Raw genomic sequence first — 25,733 nt, forward strand, 5'->3', positions numbered from 1 at the left:
GCTTAGCACTGAGTGCTGTAAATTAGGGCTCCTTGTCTGCAGCCTGAATGCAGAGCCTTAAAGGACCTTCCTTTAGTTTTAATACCTCCCTGCTTCTTTGGCCGTGCTGCTGTTCACATCGCTGCTCCGCTCCATGGATGAGGCCGGTGAGTTTTATCACCTCTCCCCCTGGCTAAGAAGTGACCTTTAAATTGCTTTTTGGCCCCTGCAAAGCCTCCATTTGTGTGGCTTTCAGCCTCCTCCTTAGGACGTGCTGCTGGAGCAGAGGCTGCTCCTCTGAGGGCAGGGCCTCCCTGTGATGCTGTGCTTTGCAGTCGTGCTGACCACTGCGTGCATTAGCATCCTTCTGCAGCTCATGTGCTGCACAAAGGGGCTCTGCTGAGTCCAGGACCATGCACGTTTTCCTGGTGTGTAGGTCAGCACAGCTCCCCCAGCCCAACCGTGTGCAAAGATATTTAACACCGTGGTTGGACCTGCTGCATTCGTGTGGCTTTGTGGAGTGCTTTGACCACAGAGCAGCTTTGTGTCCGTCTGCAGCTGCGAGTCCCTTTGCTGTTGCCCCTTCCTCTGAGCAAGGCCACAGCAGTTCCCACAGAGCCCTCTGCAAGCTGTGAGCAATCGAAGGATCATACAGGACATATAGAGTCCTGGAATGGTTGGGTTGGGTTGGAAGGGGCCTTAAATCCCATCCACTCCCAACTCCCTTCCGTGGGCTGGTTGCCAACCTCTGGCTCAGATAGCCCAGGGCTCCATCCAACCTGACCTTCGTGGGCATGAAGTCCTAATGGAGCAAAAGTGGCTAAAGGGAGAAAATTTTGCTTGGGGGAGGGTGGGTAGTGTTGTGGCTGTTTTTAGTGAATGCCCTCTTGTATCGTGTACGAAACTTGTGTTGTAAATGGCTCTAAAAACATTCTTGCATGATGCTATCTGTTCGTTGGACGTGGGTTGCTCTGTTGGCAGGAATCTACCCATTCTTCTGGCTGTAGGTCTGGAACAGGTGCCCTTCCTTGCCCTTAAGTAAGTGCTGTTCTCACAGGCATTGGGGTGCCCCAATGGCAGGCAGCATGCGTCTCCCTGAGACATCTGAAGGCCATGTATCCATAAAACCCAGTGCCAGACAGGGAAGGTGAGCCTTTTTTCCTTTCTCTTTGCTCCAAGGGTTGGAGGATGCCAATGAGAACCCAAATAAGTGCAATTTCCTTTTTGTGCCTCATTTAGCAATCAGTGCAAGTCCACAGTTTAGTGAAAACTTATTGCTCACGGCATCAGATCCACTTAAAATTTGCTCGTTGTGAAACTCTCCAAAGGCAGTTACTGAGCTTGGAAGATTACCGAAACCTGGCGAATCGTGATGGCACAGTTTATTTCTGGAGACAGCCTAAAAGCCACACTGGTTGTGGGGTGTGATGCATTTCAGAGAAATAGCACTTCTTGTTGTCCTCCTACTGAATCCAAGCCTGTAATTGCCTGGGAGTGGTGAAATACCTGCACGTAGCGAGGTGCTGCTCGTCCTGCCAGCCAGGAGATGTGGAGAAATGATCCTTTGTTCTGAAACCACGATCCATCATGATTCATGCTCAGCACACTTGGTTCAGGGAGCAGCATGGGACCTGACAGCTCTGGCAGCGTGGGTGAGCTGAGAGGCAGGCCGTTGTGTTCCCTCACAGGGAGGATCTCCTGTGGGCTTCCTTGCTGAACTCATTTAAGAGGTTCAGTAGGTTTTTAGAGGCTTGAAGGCCTCACTGAACACATCTAGCATCGCTTTCCCTCGACCGAGCTGTGGAGTGTAGTGTGGCTCCATCACACCTGTAGCTCTCGGGTAGTGCATGTGCTTCACAGCAGTTTCTACCCTCAATGTGTTGATTGTTTTCTTGTTCAAAGGACAAGGCATAAGGAAATGAGTCCCAGTTCCTAAACCATGTTGGTAAGCTTTTGGTTAACCCAAATCCTCCAGGAGTTTTCATGGACAGAGAGGTTGTGCAGATGTATGGGAAGGTCCTGTGAAGGTCCTTTCCAGCCTGAATCCTATGATTCTGTGCCACCCCTGGAGGCATTTCAGAGATTATTGAATCCCAGGCTGCTTTGGGCTGGAAAGGACCTTAAAGCCCACCCAACCTCATCCCTCCATGGGCAGGGACACCAGGTGCCCACAGCCACATCCATGGCCTTGTCACCTCCAGGGATGGGCGCCCACAGCTCTGGGCAGTGGTGTTGGTGCCTTGCCACCCTCTGGATAAAGAATTCCTACTTCACATCTGACCCAAATCTCCCCTCTCTCCTATCACTCTCTGCCCGTGATGTGTGGATGTGGCATTAAGGACAGTGGTTTAGCGATCAGGTTGGTGGTTGAGCTTGATGATCTTGAAGGTCATTCCAACCTATGTGATCTATGATTCTCAGCCTATATCAGATTGCTTGTAGGACATGGGGCATGGACGAGCAGGTCACCTCAGGTTTGAGCAGTGGTGCAGAGTACAAAGAGTATTCTTGCTCGCTGCTCCTTTTGCCACCAACCAGCAGTTCTCTCCTGTGTTCGCTCTCCTTCTCAGCAGGTGACTTTCAAAACCAGATGCCAGTGGTGAATGCAAAGCAGGAGGCTCAGGCTGTTGAGCACAGCCCAGGAGGAGATTGCAGGCCCAGGTCAGCAGATAACTGTGAGCTCTTGCTGCTGGAAGGAAGCAGGGCCTGGTGGCATGCAAAGATGCATGCCCTCTGCCATGACATCCCGTTCTCCTATGAAAATGATAGGAGATTTTACTTCTCTGCAGAGTGTAATCTTCAAAAAATGACATTCCTCCTCTATTACACTTTCTCTTTCAGCATTTGGTGCCAGCTGAAAATCCATTGAGGTGCAGGTGTGGAAAATGCCCTTCTCATGCCCCTAAATATACCTGTGGTTCTTTATAGAGTCATTAAGGTTGGAAAGGACCTCTCAGATCCCCAAGGCCAACTCCAACCCACCCCCACCATGCCCGCTGACCACATCCCTCATTGTCACATCCCCTTGGTGTTGGAACACCTCCAAGTGACCCCCCTAGTCCCTAGGCAGCCTGTGCCAGTGCATCACCACTCTCTTGAGAAGAAATTTGCAGTAATATCCACCCTCAGTGGAAGTGCCACTCCTCAGGAGCTTTCTAATCACATTTATGTCGCCTTCATCCACATTGGGAGGCAAAGTCTGATGGTTTTGTTTCTAAATTGGGCACTTTGTAATGTGATTGGAAGCTGCTCGTGCTCCTTTTGTAATCTGAGGGAGTTGTACTGATGGGGGGACGTTGAAAGGAATCTGGGGAGGAAAAGGAAGGAAAGAAAGAAGGAAGGGAGGGAGGGAGGAAGGAGGGAGGGAGGAAGGGAAGGAGGGAAGGAGGGAAGAAAGGGAGGATCTTAGAGAAGCATCTCACTGTGTAGTGCCACTCTTTCCGAAGGGTGCGTTCCCAGGCTCTGCAAATTGCAGAGGTCATGCTTACTCTGTCTGTTTGCACTCCTCTTTCCATCACGGACATTGTTCCCCACGTTGCCTGGCAGTTGGCCCAAGGATCTCCCAGGTCCTGCCCCCTGCTCTGCACCATGGCTGCACTGAGCAGCTCACAGAATCATGAAATTATTGGGGTTGGAGGGGACCTCTGAGGTCCCCAAGTCCAAAATCAGCCCATCCCCACCATGCCCTCTGACCACATCCCTCTCCTTGTCCTGGAGAGAGTGTACACTTCTTGCTTTCAGATTATTGAAGTCCCAATATTTCCTGCACCACAGCTCCTTATTCACTCTCTGTTTGTCATCCTCACTGCTGGAAGCTGTTAAAACAGAATCCAGAAATGGGATTTTTTAAGAAAAGGATAGCATGCTCCACCCAGTATTTCATGAAACGCTGTGCTGGGACATCACGCTCATTTTTTGGGCATGTAAAAACAAAGCTTTGAGTTCCCTGAAAGCTGATTGTAGATTGAATCTTAAAGGAAAAAAAAAAAAAAAAGAAGTAAAAAAATGTAGTCCTCTGCCAGAATGTGTTTTCCATCCCAGGTGGCATCAATCTGGGCTCTGGGAGAGGAAAACTGGGAGAGGGGAAATGTCCTGAGTAGGTGGAGTGCACCTGTTGGATGATTGATGGGGTTAATTTAAGGCATGGATTGAATTGTGAAGAATGATGGCACAAAGGCTGTTATGTCAGCGTGGAAATAAACGTGTCAGAAACTGCTTATGTTTTCCCCCTCCCCCAAAGAAAATCCATACATAAGGGGTATTCATCTGTATTTGGGTTTGTGTAGGGTCTGTGCAGAGCAGACACGCAGAGCCTTTTAGGTGAGGCTATGGGGAAGATGTGGGATAATCTGTGGATGATTATTTTGAAACCAAATTTGCTGACTCAGTTAAATTACAAAAGGGATCTCTTGTGATAGGGATTAACGTGAGGAGGTCGGATTTGTGGATTCAAACAGCAGTATCCATTGAGGAGTGCACACCTTGATTTCTTTGCTATTACATCTGTCCCTCACGTCACTGTTGGCACTTCACTCTGGCACTGAGCACTCTTGTCTTGTTGGATTTGTGGGGGCATCACTGGTCCTTTGTTAAATTGAGTGAGGTTTTGATCTTTTTTTTTCCCCTACTCACAGATCCTGGAGCCGTGGTTAACTCAATTCCCTCACATATGGGGAAGAAACCCATTTGAGGTGCATAGAAATGTTCTCATTGGAAGAGAAATATTTGCTGGGCTGCTTTGGGATGGCAGCCAGCAAGTTTTCTTTCTAACATCTTTCGGGAGACCATAGAGGGTTATGTGGTTATTTTTTAATGTGAGGATGTGCTGATATTTGAAGATAAGCTGAATGGCTGCTCTGCTGTTTGTTCACACGGTGCCATTCAGCCCCAAACCCGCTCTGTCCCCCCAGAAAGCAGTCAGGCCACTCTGAACTGCGAGTTTTTCTTTTCAACTGAGTGTGCTGATACCAACTGCCAGCTGTGAGCTCCTTCAGACTTCATTGAAGCCCTCCCAGACTCTTTATTTTGGGAAGGAAAATCCGGAAACCATCGAGGAGCGTTCGTTGTTGACTTGCTGTGGCCTTTCATCCCTCCCTTTGTGTCTGCTGGGAGCGTTCCCGGGAGCCTGAAGGGCTGTTTGGCTGAATGGAAAGACTGCAGGCTGAAAAAATCCTGGAGTTGTACAATGATTATGAAACAAAAACGTGAATTCTGCATATTGCATGTGTTGCAGAAGCTTGTTGTAGGCTCAGGGAGCTTGGTCTTCTATAGGGCATACCCCTAACCCTGGTAACTCTCATTGAGAGTTGAACTCGAGTTTGTGTACAGCTTTGTGAGCACATAGAGACTTCATTTAATGTTTTCGAGATAACACTCATCTGATGTAAGGTTTCCTTATCTTTAGCTGGTTCTGTGCTCTTGCACCAGGTGCTTTGGCAGCACCTCCTCGTGGATGCATGGTTGATGGGTTGACAGTTGGACTTGGAATCAGAGTTGCTCAGGTTGGAAAAGACCTTTAAGATCATCAACTCCAACTGCAACCAACTTGATGGACTTAGAAGTCTTTTCCAGCCTTAATGACTCTATGGTAGAGCTGTAGGCTTGCTTAGAGCTGCCAAAGAAACCCCAAGCTGTAAGCAGGTCGGATATGACCATTAGATATTTAGGTTTTTACTACAGCATTGATTCCCTTATGCACATCAGCCAAAGCCTTCTGAGGGCGAGGGGAGCCGGAAGTGGTTAAATAAGCATTCAGCATTTAAATAAACCAGTTTACATCTTATTTCCAATTTGAATTACCTGCGTGTTGAAGGCCTGTAATAAGAACTGCTTCACATCCCTGGTCTAGAGGGAGGTGTCCTTGCCTATAGCAGGGGTTGGGACTAGATGACCTTAAAGGTTCCTTCCAATCCAAACCATTCTATGGTTCTTCTTTCCTTATTTTGGACCAGTTGACCTATAGACAGTAAAACACCTGCCTACGTTATGCCAGTGAATGTTGTAAATAACCAGTTTTCTTAACTTGAGCCCTTGTACATGAAAAAAGACAAAAAACTAAGATCAGTGGGGTTCTTCTGCTTATTTTTTTCACATGGTGCCTCTGTGGCAGAACGTGTTGGCCAGGTGCTGCTGGTATTTCGGTGGGGGCCAGAAAAGAACGGACTGGGGACACGGGAGAGGACCTGGGAGGGCATGGAGGAATCTTGTGGCTGAAGCTGTAACTCACAGGGTGGAAACCTGCCGGATTTGAGTGCTGAGCCAGTAAAGCTGGGGGGGGTTCTGTTTTGTGTATTATTAAGAGGCCCTCTCAGTTGTAGTCTGCTTTACTTCCAGGAGTATTGTATTTCTGGTGCACCAACTTTGTCCTCCAGTCAGGCACGAATTCAGATCGTTATCCCGTTGCAGTGCGTGGGAAGATGTTTTCAGTGCTCAGGATAGGGCTGGAAAGTGGTTCTCCTGCACTGAGGAGAGCAATTGCAAAAATGGAAGGAAAGCAATTAGCGGTGGCGGTCGGAAATGATGGAGCAAAACGTAAATGGAAGCGTGTCTTTGTAGGATGATGTGACTTTTTCTGGTATTGAATTTTATTTTATTTTATTTTTAGCAGGGTGGGTCTGAAATTGGTTCATAGTTGGACCTTGTGGAAGGGGAAACACGGTGTTGTGGGCTGGGATGAAACCGAGAGGTGGTTCATCTGCCGTGATTCAGATGTGCCGCCCGCGAGCGACCACTGTGCTCAGCTCTACAGATGGGAGTGGGCTCTGTCCAACCTGGTCCTTCTCTGCCTAACCCCAACATGTTTTCTGCTTTGAGATGAGGGTCTGCATCTCCATGGATGCCCAGGTACTTGAGTCTTCTGCGTTAAAATCAGTACACGGGTGGCAGTAAGGCTTCAGCTCCAGAGCTCTCTTGCTATGCCTTACCATGTGCATGTCACCCACTGCTCTCCTTCGAGCTTCTCAGCTGCTGCACAGAGAAGCTGTAGGGGTGACAGATTGCTTAATACTTTAAAAAAGCTCAGAAGAAGGGGAGCTTGTTTTTATTAATGCATCAATTGTATTTTTGAGCCCCACTGTCCCCCAGGGCTTCTGATGTCCTGCCAGGTACCAGGGAGACTTCCAACCTGAGCCAGTAGGAAAGCTCTTTGGAAAGCAAATGGTATCTTTAATATCTATTAATATCCTATTCATATTTTAATATATTAATGATAAATACAGAAGGATCGAGAGCACCTTCAGCAGATTGCTGATGACACCGAGTTGAAGGTAGTTGATATGAAGGAGGGAGGGACTCCATCCAGGGGGACCTGGACACACTCAAAAAGTGAGCACATGAGAACCAAGTGAGGTTCTGCAAGGTCAGGAGCCCATCCAGGGCAGTGCCTGAGGCCACGGGTAGGGCTGTGGGCACTGGGCTATGGGAGCTGTCCTTGTCACATAGGGATTGGGGCTAGAGGGCTTCAAAGGTCCTCCCAACCTGAACCAGTTCTGGGATTATAGCAGAGATCAAGATGCTGAAGACTATGGAGGGAGAAGGGAGTGTGAGAAAGGGGTGCTTACATCACAACCTAACGTGAGGTGCAGATCAAGGCCTGGAAGTGGCAATCAGAACAGACCCCAGGAGCCAACCAGCCCAACCTCAGCCAGAGCAGTGCTGAAACCCTTGGCACACCTGGGCATCAGGGAAAATGTCTTCTCCAAGGTGTCAGGCACTGGTCAGTGGGCATAGTGGGGTGGGCTGGGGTTGGACTTGAGGATCTGAGAGGTCTTTTTTGTGGTCCGTGGGTCACCCAGTCCCATACTGCAACACCCTCCCCATGGCTTTCCTGATGGCCAACCCAAATCTTCCAACCCACAGTTTGTGCAGGGGAAGAATCAGAGAGGCTTCCAGCTGTGTATCCTGGGACATCTTCTTAGCAGAACACACCAAAGTCATGTTGTTCAGATAAAAGAATTGAGATAATCACCAGAGGAGGATGTGTCTCAGTTGGAGGGCAGGACAGAAGCACTACATATAGCACTACAGTGGGGTTTGCTTCAAAAGGGAAAGTCAGCAAGGTCTCATGTTGAAGGAATTAACAGGAGTATATCAGTGGATGCCTTTGGGAACTACTGGGAGTTGGTGTTTGACACACAGGGGCAGATATGTTAGATATCTTTAAAAATGCTTTTATTTATTGGTTACCTGCTGGGGAAACCCATCTGTCTTGTAGATGCAAAGAATTTGTAATGCTGGTTCATCTGCATGCTGACATTTTGCTCATTATACTAATTAATATAGCATCACCTTGTATTAAAATCTTTTTTCTTTTTCCTAGTCGCTGAAGTTCTGTTGTAGGGAATTGGTTTCACATTTGAAGGGCAAAGGCTGTTTGTAGAAGCTCTCACCCAGGACAGGGGTTTCTTTTATTGTATTTTTTTACTGTATTTAATGTAATTGAATTCTGAAGTTATTTAGATCCTCTGGTTTTTAAGACAGTCGTCAACTTCAGCAGTGGAAAGGTGAAGATTTTTTGTGTCTCAGCACTTATTTTTTGGGTAGTGTGAGGTTGGGAATGTCGAGCTGCTTTGTGCTTACAAATGAGCCATTCAATTTTTCATGTCATTTTGTATTCTACAAAAACTTCTCTTCCACAAAACAGCTCTGAGACAGAGCTGAGAGCAAGTGGGCAAGCCCAAAATCAGCTGATGAGCTAATGAATCTCGAATCTGAAGTTGTCTCATGTGGAAACACATTGGAATAACCTTTTCTCTGGATGGGAGAAAAGCTTTGTGCCCAGTTCTTGTTGCTGGCTACCACTTCTTGGACATTTTGTAAATAGTGAAGTCAACGTGGACCAGATTTTCAAATGAAAGGATGAATTGGGGGCATTGAGGGTGAGGGTGAGGAAGACGGTGCTGCTCATGCTGCGTGCATTCCAGGGAGACCTCATTGTGACCTTCCAGGACTTGAAGGGAGTGTAGCAACAGGAGGGGGAACAACTGTTTGCACGGGTTGATGGTAATAGGACAAGGGGGGATGGTTTTAAACTAAGACATAAGAGATTGAGGTTGGATGTGAGGAGGAAGTGTTTCACTCAGAGAGCGGTGATGCACTGGAACAGGTTGCCCAGAGAGGCTGTGGATGCCCCATCCCTGGAGGGGCTCAGGGCAAGGCTGGATGTGGCTCTGGGCAACCTGCTCTGGTGGTTGGTGACCCTGCCCATGGCAGGGGGGTTGAAACTCGATTATCTTTGAGGTCCTTTTCAACCCTTTTCAACCCAGTTCTGTGTTTCAGTGATAAATGGTGCAGCATCTCGCAGGCAGCGGTGCTGGATGGGTTGGGATGGAGCTTGCAGTCATTCCAGTGCAGCAAGGCTGGAGCAGAGCTGAGAAACTCTTTGGCCATTCTTTTGGTATAAAAAAAGGGATGTGGAACAGTGTCCTATGTAGTATAAATGTCATAAATCATAGAATCATAGAATCACCAAGGTTGGAAAAGACCTACGAGATCATCCAGTCCAACCATCCACCTATCACTGATAGCTCTCACTAAACTATAACATCTAAACACTCCTTGAACACGTCCAGGGTTGGTGACTCGAGGTCAAGGTACAGCTGAGGTGTAGTTAAAGAAATAGGTGTTGCGTTGTTCAACCAAATCTTAGTGTTAATAATCCATAGTTAAATGAAGTGTTGACTGGCCTTCCTTTGGTCTGTCTGTCTAAATCGATTTTTTTTAATTATGTTTTATTCTGTTAATAAAAGATGAAGCCAAACAGTGTCAGTTTTGGCCAGACTGTTCTCTAAGATCTGTGAGAGGTTAAATATTTTGCTCTACTCGAGATGTGTTCAGTCTACTTTCCCCAGAGCTGTGGGCGTCCCATCCCTGGAGGTGCCCAAGGCCATGGATGGAGCTTTAAGGACCCTTCCAACCCAACCATGTTGTGATTCCATCACATTTTTTGTTGTTGTGAAGGCAGGAGGTGTTGGTTGTAAAAACAATGTGGTATGGAAAGCTGGGACGTTGCCCTGTAGCTCGTGTGCATTACCCTTTGGGACACAGATAGGAAGTTAATTGAATTGCTGTCTAGCAGATCCCAAGTGAGGGTCAGACTTCAAATGGCTTGACTCAAAAATTGTCTGAAACTTACTGGAATGAGAATGTAATGTAAGGTCAGGAGAGCTTCTGGTGCCCAAGGAGGTTTGGGCTGAATTCAATTAGTGTGCAACTTGTATAAAACGAATCATGAACATTGATGTGCAGATCAAGAAAGAAATGTCTCTTCTGGGTTTGTCTTTGTTCACAGCCTCTGATGTTTGGTTCTATGTTGGCTGACAAGAAATAAATAATTTTTGGTTAATACATGGAGAAAATGACAAAAACAGAAGAGCTAAAAGCACTTACAATCTGATTTCATAAAGGACTCCGGAGTTCTTAAGGCTGGAGAAGACCTTTTAGACCCCAGCCCACCCCCACCATGCCCACTGACCATGTCCCAGTGGCAGATTGTGACACAAGGGCTGACGTGCAGTGTGCTTCATCCACAACAGCTCACCTTCACGTTGTTTACTCTTTTCATTGCAGTTGTGTCTAAATTTATGATTCAATCTACGATTCAATTTCCTGAGAACGTGAAAGATGTGCCTGCCACAGTCAGTCTCCCTCTTTTAAGAATACTGTAAAATATATTTATTTCTAAGTAACGCTGTGTTTATAAAATCTTTGTCACTTAGTCTGCAGAGAACATGAAAAATAACTTTATCACCTTCCCAAAGCTTGTGCTCTGTATTTCTACTTAACTTTTAGATTTTATCCCATCTCCTTCAGCCTTGTCTCTCTTTTCTTCTGATTCCAAGGAAGTGGTGGGGTCACCATCCCTGGAGGTGCTCATGGCAACATGGCACTGAGGACGTGGTCAGTAGGGTTGGGTTGAGGTTGGACTTGGGGATCTTGGAGGTCTTCTCCATCTTCAATGATTCAATGATTTTATGCGTGGCAGAAGTGGGAAGTGCCTTCAGATCTGCGTATTGTGGTGGGAGATGCATTGAATTGTTTGCATTAAAATTTGTTTGTGTGTAAAATTGTTGATGGCCGCCAGTGTTGGAAGGTTCAAGACTTTGAGTGCTTTGAGAGGCAACAGAGGTGGTCCCTCACAGATCTTTTCCAAAGGCACAAAGCAAACCAACATCAGGAAAACAGTAGTACCTAGGAAGCATAAAATAGATGGAAATGTCACTGGGCATTACATCCAGAAAGTATCCCAAGACGGTTTGCTCACAGCCCCTTCCCATGGCATTGCAGTGGGGTCTCAACAGCTTCCAGGCACCAGAGCATCACTGTCATGGGGATTACAGAGCCCTGGGAGCTCTGTGCAGCACAGCCATACTTGCAGTTGTCTGATTATGATTCATTTCTGTTAGTCTTTTTGTTGTGCATTCGTGGCCGCGAGCAAGTGCTGCGAGTCATTGTGGTGAGGGGGGTTTAATTTTGCTAATCCTGTTTTATTCCCATTTCAGTGTTACTTTTCGAATGCCACAATGCAGGCCTGTAATGAATTTAAAATGGGGTTTTGAATGGCATTGTCTTGCACAATGTGTTGGAGGCTCATCTGAATGTGCTTTAATACGAGATGCTACGAAGAAAGAAAATCATCCATCTGAAATGCGTTGACTCTTCGATGCTGGCTGGAAGTAACTGTGCATATCAAGCAGGGAGGAAGCACCAACCTCTTCCTCGCCATGCTCTCAGCCCCATCATGGGATTACAATCTTCCCATCTTGGCTAAGAGGCTTTTTCTTCTGTCCTTCTCAAGAAGTGTGTTCTTTGCCTTTTGGCACAACACCTAATGCTGCCAGATGTCCGCAGTGGCATTCACCAAATCATTCTTTATCTATAGGAGGAGCAAGAGGGGATGTGGAGAGGAGGATTGAAGTAGGTGTGAGCAAAGCATTTGGGTAAAAAGGAGGTGTTTTTGGCTGCAGTGCATGCAGCTTCTTACACATTTTGCTGTGGTGGCACTTCTGGGCCCTCCTCATCCTCTCTTCACACCCTTTGCACTCCAGACCCCTTCCCATCTCCTTTGGACACTCGTTGGTAGTCCCAATATTGTGGTGCCCAGCAAACAGTGCACAGGAGCTCCATGCTCACATCCCATGGCCAACACCATGGCCAACCCATGGAGACCACGTGCTCACCCATGGATCCCTCCAGTGTCAATTCCTGCAGTGTGCCTTGCAGTTGCCTTTGCTTTGAGAACTGCTCTTTCTCTGCTAACTTGGGGGTGGAGGGGTGGCTAATTAATTAAACAGTAATTGTTGTCAGGTCAGTTGTTCCTAGCATTTAACATTTGAATTGTTTACCGTCCTGAGGTACAGCGGAAGGAGTTAATGACCTAACAGATTTCACATCCATCATGAGGGACTTGCTTGGAAAGGACAACTGTATTTATGAGCTGTAAAATAATGCACTTTAAAACCTCACATTTTGGAGAAGGATCGTTGGGGTTTGCATTTGAAACTGCCACTAACTAGCTGCAGAGACAAATGTGTTGCCTAATAAAGCTTAATGACTGATTTTCCTATTAATCAGAACTGAGAATGTGCTTCATTAAGATAATTAACTGAGCAGTTGCTTAACTGACAACTGATAGACACAAATTCCCGGGCTCCCTGTTTTCCTCTAAATAAAACTCACTGGAAGAGGATGGGTGCTGCTGTTGGAGTTCACCCACCTTGCCGTGTCCATGACCACCTCTGCCCACCCCAAGCAGCCACCAGCTACCCCGGCCTGCCCCACAGATTCTTGTGCAGCACCCATGGCCTGGGCACGAGGTTGCTGGAGTGTTTGAGTTGCCCTCTGTTTCATCAGGTCTTTCGTTGGCTCATTGCTGAAAGCTCAGCCCTCCATTCTCGTTGTCTTTGTCACCCAAGAAACACGGGTTGTGCTGAAGGGGCAAATTCCTCCGCTCAGTTTCTGGCTTTTCCTCTTTGCTCACTGCACAGTAGATGCTGGGTCATGAATCCTGAGGCCCCTGAAGGTAGGGAATATGTGAAATTAATCTGTTCCAGGTGTATTTATAGACAGTCTGTGCAACGGCGAAGAAGTTAGAGGAAATAACAGAGAGATCCAAAACTTGAATGATGAAATGCACTACCTGGTTGTAACATCAAGCTGTAAATCCTTTTTTTGTTTGTGTTTTTCACAGCTCGCTGTGTCCTGAATTATAACATGGTAATCCTAGCACGTAGCACTGCTGTGGACCTCTGAACGGGAGCCCAGAGCAGGCAGCTGTCTCACCTCTGCTTTTCTTTTGTCTCCAGAGTTCCTGATCTTCTACCATGAACCCTGTTTACAGCCCCGTTCAGCCTGGGGCTCCCTATGGAAACCCGAAGAACATGGCATACACAGGTAGGTCTGCGCTCGGCGACGTTCCTGTTGGGTGACAGGAGCAGGAGATCATTAATGAGCACTTAATCCCTTAATTAACAGGGAAGTGGTTCACGTCAGGGACTCAGCAGTGAGGTTAGCAAGAGGAAACTGGACATCAGTACATCAGAAGAGAGTGCCCTGGGGATCCTAAAGGAAAAGGTCGAAACGGTTTATCATTAAACAAAGTGAACACACCAGGAATGTCTTGGGGGGGGGGGTGGGTCAGCTAGTTTAGTTGAGCTGATTGGGTTTTCCATTTCCAAATTACGCTTTGCTTGAGTGAGTCCTCCATCAAGGAGGGAGGCCCGTGTCTGTTTGGAGCTCTGTCGTCTATAAGTGTCATCTTTAGTGCTTGAGAAGGGCGTTGGAATACACTGACCGTAATTATGTGAGTAGTGGGGAGATAATGTGTAGTGACACAGAAAGATCTGAGCTCAGAGAGGAGTTGTGCTTTGGGAAAAATAAACCCTCAATTTGAGTGTCTGTGTTCTTCCCTGGGTGTTATTTCCCCAGCCCTTCCTGCTGCCTGCCATGCAACAACATTTTGTTGAGTGCAATTAGCCGTTAATTAGCTACCAAGTGCCACGTTGGGTTCATGCTTTGTGTTCCCATTACTGGCTGTGTGAGCTGACTTTCAGCCTAACACGGGAGGCTGCTTTGTGACGAGAAGTGGTGGACAGCACATGGAAGTGAGCATCAAATGCTCCGAGCTGCCTTGTCCAACGTTCTGTGCTCTCTTTCTGGCAGCAGATCAGTCCGGGTGCATTGCTGGAGGAGTCCTGGTTCATAACTCCGGCACGGAGAGTTCCTCGGGGAGGTTTTGCCCCATTTTGACCCACCATTTCTTTTTTCCCCAATCAGATTTATGCACGCTGCTTAGTTGGAGGTACTCCACTCAGGGAAGCTTTGGTCTCACAGTCAAAGCGTGAGAGGAAAAACTTTGTGAATAATGAGAAATATCACAGAGAGAGAGGACTGCAGACTCCAGCAGAGCTCGGGTGGGAGAAGGAGTTCCCAAGTGTGCTGGAGAGAGCAGTGATTTCGTGCTCTGTGCTGTGAGGATGGTTTTGACATGAGTCTGCTTCTCTCCTGCTTTACTTTCTTTGCATGCGTTTGAATCTCCTCGATAACACACAATGAGTGCATCGTTTCTGTGTCTGCTTTCAAACAGTGGATGATTTAGAAGCTGCCTTCCTGGCACTTTGTAGGACAATTTTACTGAATCACAGCATCACAGAACTGTAGGGGTGGGAAGGGACCTCCAGAGATCATGGACTCCAACCCCCTGCCAAAGCAGCTCCAGCCCAGGGTGCACAGGTAGGCAGTGTGGCCATTTCCCCTCGTCCTATCAGCACACACTGTGAGCAGAGTCCGGCCTCGTCCCTTTGCCTCCCGCTGCTCAGATATTGACAGCCGTGGATCAGATCCCCTCTGAGTCTCCTTTTCTCAAGGCTGAACAGCCCCAGCTCTCTCAGCCTTTCCTCATAAGGGAGGTGTTCAGGCCCTGTGTCAGCTCTGTGCCCTCACTGCACTCTTTGCAGCAGATCCCTGTGTGCTTTGTATTGAGGAGCCCAGAAGTGGACACAGTGCTCCAGGTGAGGCCTCACCAGGGCAGAGCAGAGGGGGAGGATCCCCTCCCTCGACCTGCTGGCCACGCTCTTCTGAATGCAGCCCAGGATCCCATTGTCCTTCTTGGCCACCAGGGCACAGTGCTCACGGCCAACCTGTCATCCACCAGGACACCCAGCTCCCTCTCCTCATTCCTCCTCTCCAGCAGCTCATCCCCAACCTGCACTGCTGCATGCAGTTATCCCTCCCTAGGTGCAAGACTCTACACTTGCTCTGTTAACCCTTATCCAATTCCTTTCTGCCCAGCTCTCCATCCTGTCCAAGTCAAATACCAAGCTGCAGATACTCAGTTTTTACCTTGTACCTCCATTTTTTTCTTCAGAAAGGAGAAATTTAGAGGGCAATTTCCTTTTTAAACAAACCAGTTCTGCATGACTGCATTTTAAAAAAGTCAAATGGTTTCATTAATAGGAAGTAATCTTCTAAAATAACCTGCTGGTTGATCTCCTCAGAGATTATGTTGTACATTCAGATGTTTAAAGCCATTGCTTGCCTTGTGTGGCTCCTGCAGCCTTTCACCTTCCAGAGTTCCTGGCCAATGGGGAGAAGTAAGCAGTAGATGTGCAGTGTGACCTGAGGCCAAAAGTTTGGAAGAGATTGGACTTGAGGAAATGCTGTAAGGTCTTTGAGTATGTCAGTGGGAACTCAAAAAATGGAAGATGCATGTGGCTGCATGGATACAGGACGACGGCGCAGTAACTGGGTCACGTTAGTGCTTGGGTTTCCCATTTTCTTAGTTTAAATGAGAAACCATTTCTTTGCTAGGCAGGTAGTGTTCCAAAATGTCTCTTAAATATGAATTTGTTGAATATTTGGTGGAAAACTAAAGTTACACTGCAAAAAAGGGGAAAAATAATGTTCTTTTCTTTACATATTGAAGACAGGCAATGCTTGAGGTCAGATACAACAGTTAGCAGAAAGCTGACATGTCTCTGGCTTTAGAAATACCAGATTCTGTCTATCTTAGGCTGATTTTTACCCATGGACTTCATTTGCAATGATTTAGCTTGCATTGTTCAGCTATTGATCAATTTATTATGTCACCACAGCCTATTCTGGAGGATATTTGAATGCATATTGACAAAGAAAATGGACTTTTCACAGGAGAAGTGTGAAGTTCAGGAGTTGGCAGGTGTTTCTTTCTCAGATTGTTTTGAAATGGTGAAGGATTTTTACTGGAAATGACACTGAAGGTAAAAAATGCATAACCCAATGTTTGAAAGCAGAAGTGTTCAGTGTAGTGGTCAGAAGTGTTAAATCAGTAGGAGAAATGGGCAGAAAATTATTGGCTGTGTGCTCCAGCAGGTCCAGCTCCAACTGCTGGTAACCTCTGTCCATCTGAAAATTCAACTTGCTTTAGAACATCTGTGTCAAACGGTGTTTGAGTACTAAAACAGCATCTATTTAATTTGGATCTTACTGTAAACTGTTGCTTGAATTGATCTTAATTTAAAAAAATATACATTTAAGGACTCTCATTTGCTATCTTATTATTTGTAGAATGCATTTTCCTGTCCCAAGTGTAAGCTGTTGAAATGCCTGATTCTCCTTGGATGTTTAGTCTTTCCAACCACATCAGTCTGTGTTTAACTGGTTAACTGTGGTATTTTGCTAAAGGATTATGGGCAAGCCCTTAAGGTACTCATCAACCCAGCAGCCTCATCCAACTTCAGCAAGACCGTGTGCCCCAGTGATAGATAACTCTGCTCTTTCTGTAGTTGGGTTGACTTTTTCAGCCAGTCTTGGGTCAACTTATGGGCAGGTTGTGTGTCTTCAGTGCTCACCAACCTTGGGTCAGCTTGTGGACAGGTCGTTTGCCTTCAGTGCTCACCAACCTTGAGTCAATTTTTGGACAGGTTGTGCTCACTAGTCCTGTAGCAAATGGACAAGCTCGCTGGAGGGGAATCAGGGATGAAGAATCAGTCCTTTCTGTAGCTTCAGGCGTGAATCCATAAAAGCATTGTAGCTTGCACCACGATCATTTTGCCTATCAGAACCTGATTAATATGCTGATAAGATGCTCTGCTTCATGAACCTTCGGTAGACTGCCCTGTGTTCTTTGCAGCTGTTGCTAAATAAAAGCTGGTAATAAAGTCCACAAGCTCAGGGATATGAAGTAAATCTCTGAGGGTTTGTGTTGCGTGGCTGCAATGCGTGATGGTCTCCTGCTGCCAGGAGCTGCCAGAGCTTTTTCTCCAGCACTGTGCATTGTGGACATCCTGCTGATGGATATCAGTGATATTTTTTCTTGGACAAACAGCCCTCTTCAGGCTCCGTGTGCCATTGGACATTCTTTTTGCTTTTTTCTTCCATGATGACTGAAGGAAATGGAAAAATAACAGGAATTTTGGAAATCATTTGAACTGTTATTTGAAATGTTAAAATGAACAGGACAACATAGTTTTTTTCTAGTTTCTCATCCTCAGCATTCAGAAAATCTCTAAACATTGTTGGTGCACTCTGTCCTGCTCCTCGTTTGTCTACAAGTTACTGGCTGGACTCTTCCATAGAGCTGTCATCCAGCCCTCTGTCTGCTCTCAAACAAAAATCCACGATGCAGTCCCAAGCTCCTTGCTGTGCTGCTGCATTAGGATATGCTGCTTGCACACCTTGGCCCACGGTCCCTCCTCATCACCCAGGCTCTGCATTTTTCTGCCCAGTTTGAGATGCTGTGGAGGGGTGTGATCCCCTGTGCTGCTTCCATGGTAAAGAGTATCTCCCCTAGGGTTGTTTTTGTGAGATGTGTGTTATGTTTAGAAGCTTTTCTTGCTCTCTGGCGTGGAAAGGTGCATTGCTGTTGGATTCTGATGGTGCAGCTCAGAGCTGTGTTTGGTCATGAGTCCCATCCCTGGGATTTAGGTCAGAATTCTTTACTGTAGATCTTCCAAAACTGCAACCTTCATTTTAAAGAGGTTATATCTGGACAAATATACGTGTTTCCTTCTTGAGTGGGAAGGGAATGGCAAACCTTTGTTCAGAGGTGAGTGCACATGGAGCACAGGATTTCTGTAGACTCAACCCCTCCCCCTGCAAAACGTGGGTACTTTACATGCTGCTGGCTGTGTCTTCTGAAGTTTGTGGCTCTCAGACAGTCCCTGCAGGCTGTGCTGGTCACTGCAGTGTCCTCAAGTCCACCAGATCAGCGATGTTCAGCCACTGGGGCAGCAACGTTGGACATTGCTCTTCCCAGCTCTTCCCACTCACTCTGGAAAGAGTTGGGGATGTGTGGCAATGGCAGAAAGTGGGAACCTCAGGACAGAGGGTCCCACCTGACTCAGGGTGGGGGAAGGCAGACACATCTTCTGTTTCTTTCAGGAGCCAACAAACCATATGGGGAGGTCAGGGAGCACGAATGTGAGCACCTAGAATCATAGGATATCCAGAGTTGGAAGGGAACTGTAAGGATCCTCGAGTCCAGTGCATTGGGAAGGTTTGGCAGGGTGGCAGTGTTCAAATGGCCTCATCCTCCAGTTTTGATGGGTAAAAATGGATGTCCATCTCAGAGTTCTGATTTGTGACATCATAGAATTGAATTAATTTGTCCTGCTGGTAACTCGTTAGCCACAGGCAGCTCCAGTGGTTCTGCAGTTGCACTGGATGATAGGTGCAGCTATTTCACACAGATTTTTTCTGCAAGGGATGGGGCATGAGCATTGTGTTGGGTAGAGTGAAAATGAGAGATGAAAGAGGGTAGCCCCTATTGCTTTGAGAAAATGCTTTGTTTTCTTACCATTTTGCATCCATACTCTCCTCAGCAGCACTCAGCTGAGAGCTGACCTGAGAGCGAAGCTGAGATGCCAGGGCAGCTGCTCAGCATGTTTTACTCTGCACATGATTCACTGAGAATCACACTCACAGTTCATCTGTGATCTTGCTGCAGAATCCGCTGTGTTACATGAATGTTTCTCCTGAAACACCGATTGCTGCTCCTTCAGTTTAAGGCATGGAAGTGTGTTTAAATGTCAGCTTATGTCTTATTTCTGGTGACCTGAGGACGTGTCCTGTGCCCTCTGTCATTTGTATTCACATCTCCTGGTGTCACTGTCACCTTTTTAACGCTGTCTGCAAGGTCAGACTTCATCTGCTTCCCCGTGTAATTGATTTCCTACCTCCCCCACTAGCAATCCCTCTGTAGGACATCTGAGTGTGCTGAAGAAATACAGTAAGATGATTCAGATTTACAGCATAGTGCATACCTGTGGTTATCTTGATAAGATTTCATGATAACGAACATGTGTGGCTGGTAGGCACACAGCTCTGGGAGTCTCTGTGCTGTGTTGGTGGACGAGCATCAGTCTGATGTTTTCTTTATTTGTCTGAACTCGTGGAGTCTTTTAGAAGGATCCCCACTGTGCTGTCTGAGCTGTGATGCTCATGTAATTGGGAACTGACACAAGCCCAAAGCCAAAACCACGTGGACAGAAATCCTTTTCCACTGATGAGAGTTGAGTTGAGTTGAGTTGAGTTGAGTTGAGTTGAGTTGAGTTGAGTTGAGTTGCGTTGAGTTGAGTTGAGTTGCGTTGAGTTGCGTTGAGTTGAGTTGAGTTGAGGATGGGAATCTGAGCACTCCATCCCATTGAGAGTTACTTTCCTTAAAACCTGCCCCATTCCAGGCTCTTGATGGTATTTTTATCCTGATTGGTGTCACTTTTGTTGGACATTGGCTACACGGAGCAGAGCTGACCCGATTTACACTCTCAGCATTGCTCTCCGTTTGATTTATTGGAATATTGAAAGCCAGCAGCCTCACAGTTTGTCCAAGATGGAAGGATGTTCTGAGTTGATTTCTACAGTCGGCCTTTAATCCTTCTTTGCTCTTTGTGGGGTGAAGATAATTCTAGGCTTCATTTCAGCTTTTCTTATTAACTTAAAATTTAAATGTTCCCGTATTATTCCCTACAATGATGCCTTTGACAACACCTTGGTTCTTTGGCCAGGAAAACCAACTTCTGGCAGAACTACTGAATTTGAAGAGGGTAAGCTTGGTGTTTTCTTCCCTTGTGGCATAAGTTGACAGGTTTCTGGAGAGCACTGAGGAAGTCAAAGCAGCTTCAGTGCTTGTGTGATCTACATGTGCACCTTCCTCTTCCATTTGTTGGGAACTGCCACCTCTGGATTGAACTAGGTGATCCACCACGGGAATTTTGAAGGGTGTTGGATTGATTTCAGGGTGATTAAAAATGGATGAAGTGGGTACAGTGAATATTTTTCCTCTGGAGTTTCTTCATGTTTATTAATCAATGTGCGTAGAGCAGGCGGGGAAATGATACTTGACTGGGAGAGGAATGAGCTCTGACTCGAGTGGGCTCTCAGCTCTGGAAGCTGATTGAGTTTCAGCTCTGCTTCCCTGCTCACTGGTGGCTAATTCATGGCAGTAATGTGTGGAGTTCTTGAAGTCATAAGAGCCAAATGCCACGGTGAGGTAAAAGTTTTCCCATCTGGGGAGCGAGGAGCAGGGGGCTGCTGGTTGGATTTTGGTCATTTATGAGCATACTTGATGGCTGTGTGCTGTGTTTGGGTATGCTGACTGTGGTCCTGCTGCAGGTGGGCAATGTGATGGAGCTGGTACCCACCATTTGAGTGTAGCATCCCACACCACTGGGTATGCCAGGACAAAAAGCTCCTTCCTTTCCTTTCAATGCTGGAAATGGAGAGTTGAGCTGTCTCATCACCAAGAGCGTACTTGAGCCCCTTTTATAAAATATTGAATTGGAAAGTGCAGTGCTCCAGCTAACATCAGCCCTCCAGGAGCTCCCCAGAAACTTCATAGAGTGACAGAAAGGTTTGGGTTGGAAGGGACCTTGAAGATGACCCGGTCCCAACCCCGTGCTGTAGGCAGGGACACCTCCCTGGAGCCCAGCTTGCTCACAGCCCCATCCAGCCTGGCCTCGAGTGCTTCCAGGGAGGGGGGACCCACAGCCTCACTGGGCAACCTGTGCCAGTGTCTCACCACCCTCACAGTGAAGAGTTTCTTCCCAGTCTCTAGTCTGAATCTGCCCTCTTCCAGTTTAAAACCTTTTCCCCTTGTCCTTTTGCAATGTACCCATATAAAAAGTCCCTCACCAGCTTTCCTGTAGGGCCCTATCCAGGTCCTGGAAGGTTGCTATAAGGTCCTCCTGCAGCCTTCTCTTCTCCAGGCTGAAGAGGCCAAGCTCTCTCATCCTGATGCTCCATCCCCCTGATCACCTTCGTGACCCTCCTCCCACAGCTCCATGTCCTTCTTGTACTGGGGGCCCCAGCAACTTGCTGGAACAGCCTTCTCCCCTTGCCTTATACTGGGACTCCATGTAAGCATTTATGTGCTTTTGAGTTTCCTCTGTTGTAAAAGCAAAAAAAAAAGAAAGAAAGAAAGAACAAAACAGAATAGTCCCAGATCCTAAAAGCAAACAAAACTCAGGTTCTGCTTTTCCTGAATGAGCCCATTGTGTGCCTTCTAATCCTATGTGCTCACATAGGGTGGAGAACAGCTTTGTGCTGTGCCGCACTGCTCAGCCACAATATCGATTTGGGTTTGTTTTTTTGTTGTTTTTTTTTTTTCCTCACAGTAAAAAAAAAGAAATGAAAAGATTAAATGGCTGTGGCTGAAGCAGAAGAAGGGGGAGAAGAAAAAAGCCACTGTAAGGTGAACAGAGAGATTTTTGTGTTGGTTGCTGCTGTAGACCGTTGGCGTACGGTCGTAAATTCTTCAGTCACTCGAGGAAGAGAAAAAGCTTTATTTTTAAGCATGAGAGTTCTGCAAAAGCTCCATCTTAAGTGGTGCATAGCTGAACTGTGTGCAGTTGTTTGGGCCTTTAAAATGCATCTGGAGTATTGTAATTGGTGAATGCAGCTTTTTCACATGCGACTCTTTGTGTATCACAGAAAATCTATTTGTTGTTGGCTTCTGTCATCCGTAGTTTGCTTCTAAGCAGTTGTGTTTTTCTGCCTCTTTGTTTCGCTCGTGGCTCTGTTGTTTTGGACCATTTAAAATGTCTCTTCCTACGTGTTTCCTGTACTTCCATATAGACTGTTGGCTCCCTCTTCCTTTATGACTGTTGCATCCTTTTATTTTTTTCCACCTCAGTCTGTCTGCTCTCTTGACGATGACTGTTGAGCTCTGTTCCTGGAAATTTTCTGTGCCTTTCAAGGAACCAAAATGCCAAACCAAAGCTGGTGGCATGAGGCTCTTCCCCAGGAGAAGTACCAGCACCTTCACTGCTCTGTGACACAGGGCCTCTGTAGAATCACAGAATCATTAAGGTTGGAAGAGTCCTCCAAGACCCCCAACCACCCCACCATGTCCACTGACCACGTCCCTCAGTGCCACATCCCCAAGGGTCTGAACACCCCAGGGATGGTGACCCCTCTGCTCCTTGTGCCGGTGCCTGATTGCTCTTTAGAGAGGAGGTTTTCCCTGTATCCAACCTGACCCTCCTCTGGCACAACTTGGCCCCGTTTCCTCTCATTGCTGTTATCTGAGAGCAGAGGATGACTCCTAGCCTTAGGTGCTGTCCTATGGACCATCCCAGTGTCATTTCTGTGACACTTCATGGCTCCATCTCTGTAGATGACGTTGCACTCGTGCTTGATTTGCCATGCATTGTATCTTACGTTGGCCTTGTTGGTTTCAAAAACTCATTAACTACTTCCCCCTCCCCTTAAATTACCTCTGGGAATCTGATTTCATGGAGTCATAGAATGCTTAGAGTAGGAAAGGACCTCTGAAAGACCCAGAACTCCGTGTCTCTCCTGCACTGAGGACTCCACATGGGGACGCAGTTGATAGGATCAGGTGAGAAGTGGATATATATCAGTGTAGGTGAGAAGTGGATATATATCAGTGTGGATATAGTTCCTGCTGGGAAGCTCCTCTAAAAAGAAGTTATCTCAGGGAATTCCCTCCCCATCATAGAACCTCGAGCTGGAAGGGACCACAGGGGTCACTCTGGCCAAGCCCAGCCCTATATCAGAGCTGTGTCCCAGTGCTCCCTGAGCTCGGGGCTGTGCCCACCACCCCAGGGAGTTTGCAGTTGCAGTCCATATCCCCATTTGCTTTTCTCTCTGAGTGTTACACAGCTCATGTACTTGCTTCTGATTTGCCCCAAAACACATACCATTTGCTCCTCACCTCTGGTTTTGTTATTTTTGTGTTGGGAGCAGCATAGAAGCACTTCAGAAGCCTGTATTTTTGTAGGCTGAAAGTCAGAAATGAAAATGCAGTGGCTTGCCTTCTGCAAGCATGTTTGCAGATTAAATATTGAACTTTTCTCCGGGTGCACAGTGATTTTTTTTTACACCGTGCGACACGGCGTAGATGTCCATCTTCATGTACAGAACCTTGATCTGCACTCGGGCCTTAAAAACCTTTAAAACCTTCAAGAATCATTCCCTGGTTTGCACCAGATCTGCCAATTACCCGGCTCAGATTTCCTGCTGTGCTTTGCACCAAACCTCTGCGTTTTTCATCCCGTGTGGATCAGCTCTCACGTTCGAGCTCTGCCTGGTTCAGCCGTCCTGCTGTGCTCTTTGCATTCGTCAGCCCCATCTGAAACCAAAACCAGGGGTTGCTTATATGCAAACACATTCCTACACTTATTTCCAAGTGCGTGCGCCTGCCTTTCCCCCTCTGTGCTCTTGCTGGCATTCGGCCTCGTTTCATCTGACGCAGTACTGGGTTAGAATTTTAATGTGTCCGCAGCCAGAGATGATTTATGAGATCCCAGAGCCCTGGCTCAGAGCAGAGGAAGAAAATATTGCATCAGTGAGCTTGCTTGGCACTGTTCAAATAGATGGGGGCCTGAAAGACTCCTCAGTGTGATGGCCTCATCCCTTCCTCCTGCCTCCCCACACCACATCCCCCTCAAAGGGGACCTCATGGCCCTACAGCTCCCGGAAGGAGGTTGTGGTGAGGTTGGCCTCTGCTTCTGGGTAACAGTGATAGGATGAGAGGTGATGGCCTCAAGTTGCATCAAGGGAGGGACAGGTTGGAAATTAGGAGAAATTCGTACTCATAAGAAGTGCTGGGGCGTTGAAACAGGCTGCCCAGGGAGGTGATGAAGTCACCATCCCAGGAAGTGTTTGAAGAACTATTGGGATAGGTTTTTGCCTGCTGTAGGTGTTCAGAGTCTTCAGAAATCATGGCTTTCTCCACCAAGGTTAGAGTACCCAACAAATCTTTGTTAGCTGAGAAGTTTGTTCCATTGCTTGCAGTGTCCCCACAAGTCAAAGCATGATGGTGATGCTTGTCATCTCTGCATTGTATTCCTCTTTCTTGTGCTTTTGGAGAGCAGACTTAATTTTATGAGTAAATTTTGCCTCCTTCATAGGACAGAAGGGAAGGGAGTAAGTGTAGGGTGGCCGTGATTTAAAGGGAAGGCATGAAGGAACCAGTCCTACTGCTTGCCAATAAGCTCACTGGTGTTGATCCTACAAGTCACTATGTTGGCTTGAGGGTAGAGAGAAGTGCCTCAAACAAAAGCAAAGCCAAGATGATAGGATGAGCTCTTACAAGATTGAGATGTGGGCAACTGCTACTGGATGTGAAGGTTATGGAGGGAAGGGCAAGAGGGAAACCCTGGAGTAATGACAGGTGAAGACCTTTGTAGCTCAGTAAATTAAGTCCTTTTAGTGAGTAAATGAGGGCGGTTTCATCTTCCACTTGATTTATTGCCATCTGTTTACACTCAGGAATGAAGTCAGCATCTCTTGTAACTGGAAGCCTAATGCCTTGCAGAGATGAGTGTCTGTCTCAAGGGAGGAGGAGCTGTCGATTGTGGTGGCATTCCCAGGAGGTGCAAAGCACATAATAGCCATGAATGACACCCGATGGGAATGAACTAATTTTAGCAGCCTAACAATGAGTTGTTTCGTTCAGAAAGAGAGGGGTGTGTATGCATCTGAACATCCACTTACCTCCAGGTTCTTCTTATTTCAAATGAGTAATTATTGAGGTGAAGACATTTTCTGGTGCATGAGGAAGGTGTGGGCCAAGAGCCATGTTGTGTTGCTGGTATGACTTTTCTTTCCTTGCAAAGCAGTGAACGAAATAGTGTTATCTTTAATGCTCATAGTGATTTTGGAGTGAATGGAGTGATTTTTCCTAAGTGAAGACATGGTAATGGTTGCATGTGCAATTAGGGCATGGTTTGCTCTGGGCCCATTGATGCAGCTCAGGATTGAGGACTGCTGGATGGTGCACACCTGTGGGCATCACAAGTCGGGGACACTCAGTATCTTACAGCCAACTGGTGCCAAGTTGGATTTTGGCTGTGACGTTTGGCTGTGAAGACCATACTCTGCATTTCTCCATCGTTTTCTGTTGGCTTTGGAGAGTTGAAGGATGACAGCACTTCTGATGCAGGAAGCTCAGTTTGGTGTTCGACCTTTGCTGGATTTGTTTGAAGTTTGTCTTCTCCTCCAGCACCCAACACCAAGGGTTAGCCCATTAAATCCTTTCCTGACTCTGTACTCAGGCAAACACTTGAATGTCAGTACTGCTCATTGCTTGGGAGCGGGCTGGAAGAGGATCTGTGGATATGATCCCACACCAAATCCCACAGGTGGGATTTGTCCATGTTAGGCAGCTTGCTGAGTCATGGCCAGCAAAGTGCAGGTGAGACGTGTTGAAGGGGAAGGTGACATTAAAAAACCCAACACCTCATCTCTCTTTTGCTCATTCTGTCCTCCTCACACACTTGCAACACTGAAACGAATGCATTTAGAGTCAGCCACGTGTA

At 46.9% G+C, this 25,733-nt stretch overlaps 1 protein-coding gene across 2 annotated transcripts in view; it reads left to right on the forward strand.

Moving 5' to 3' along the window:
• Positions 1-25,733, forward strand: part of FAM168A (family with sequence similarity 168 member A) — a 147,395-nt gene that overhangs the window by 57,521 nt on the left and 64,141 nt on the right. For both annotated transcript variants that reach the window (XM_065745790.1, XM_065745791.1), the window contains exon 3: positions 13,281-13,368. In XM_065745790.1, coding sequence (XP_065601862.1) covers positions 13,299-13,368 — 70 coding nt within the window. In that variant the 5' untranslated portion in view covers positions 13,281-13,298. The remainder of the gene's footprint in view (positions 1-13,280; positions 13,369-25,733) is intronic.

The sequence above is a fragment of the Cyrtonyx montezumae genome, unplaced genomic scaffold (genome assembly GCF_038088225.1).
Source record: "Cyrtonyx montezumae isolate F1298 unplaced genomic scaffold, pur_monq_1.0 scaffold_37, whole genome shotgun sequence".
NCBI lineage: Eukaryota > Metazoa > Chordata > Aves > Galliformes > Odontophoridae > Cyrtonyx > Cyrtonyx montezumae.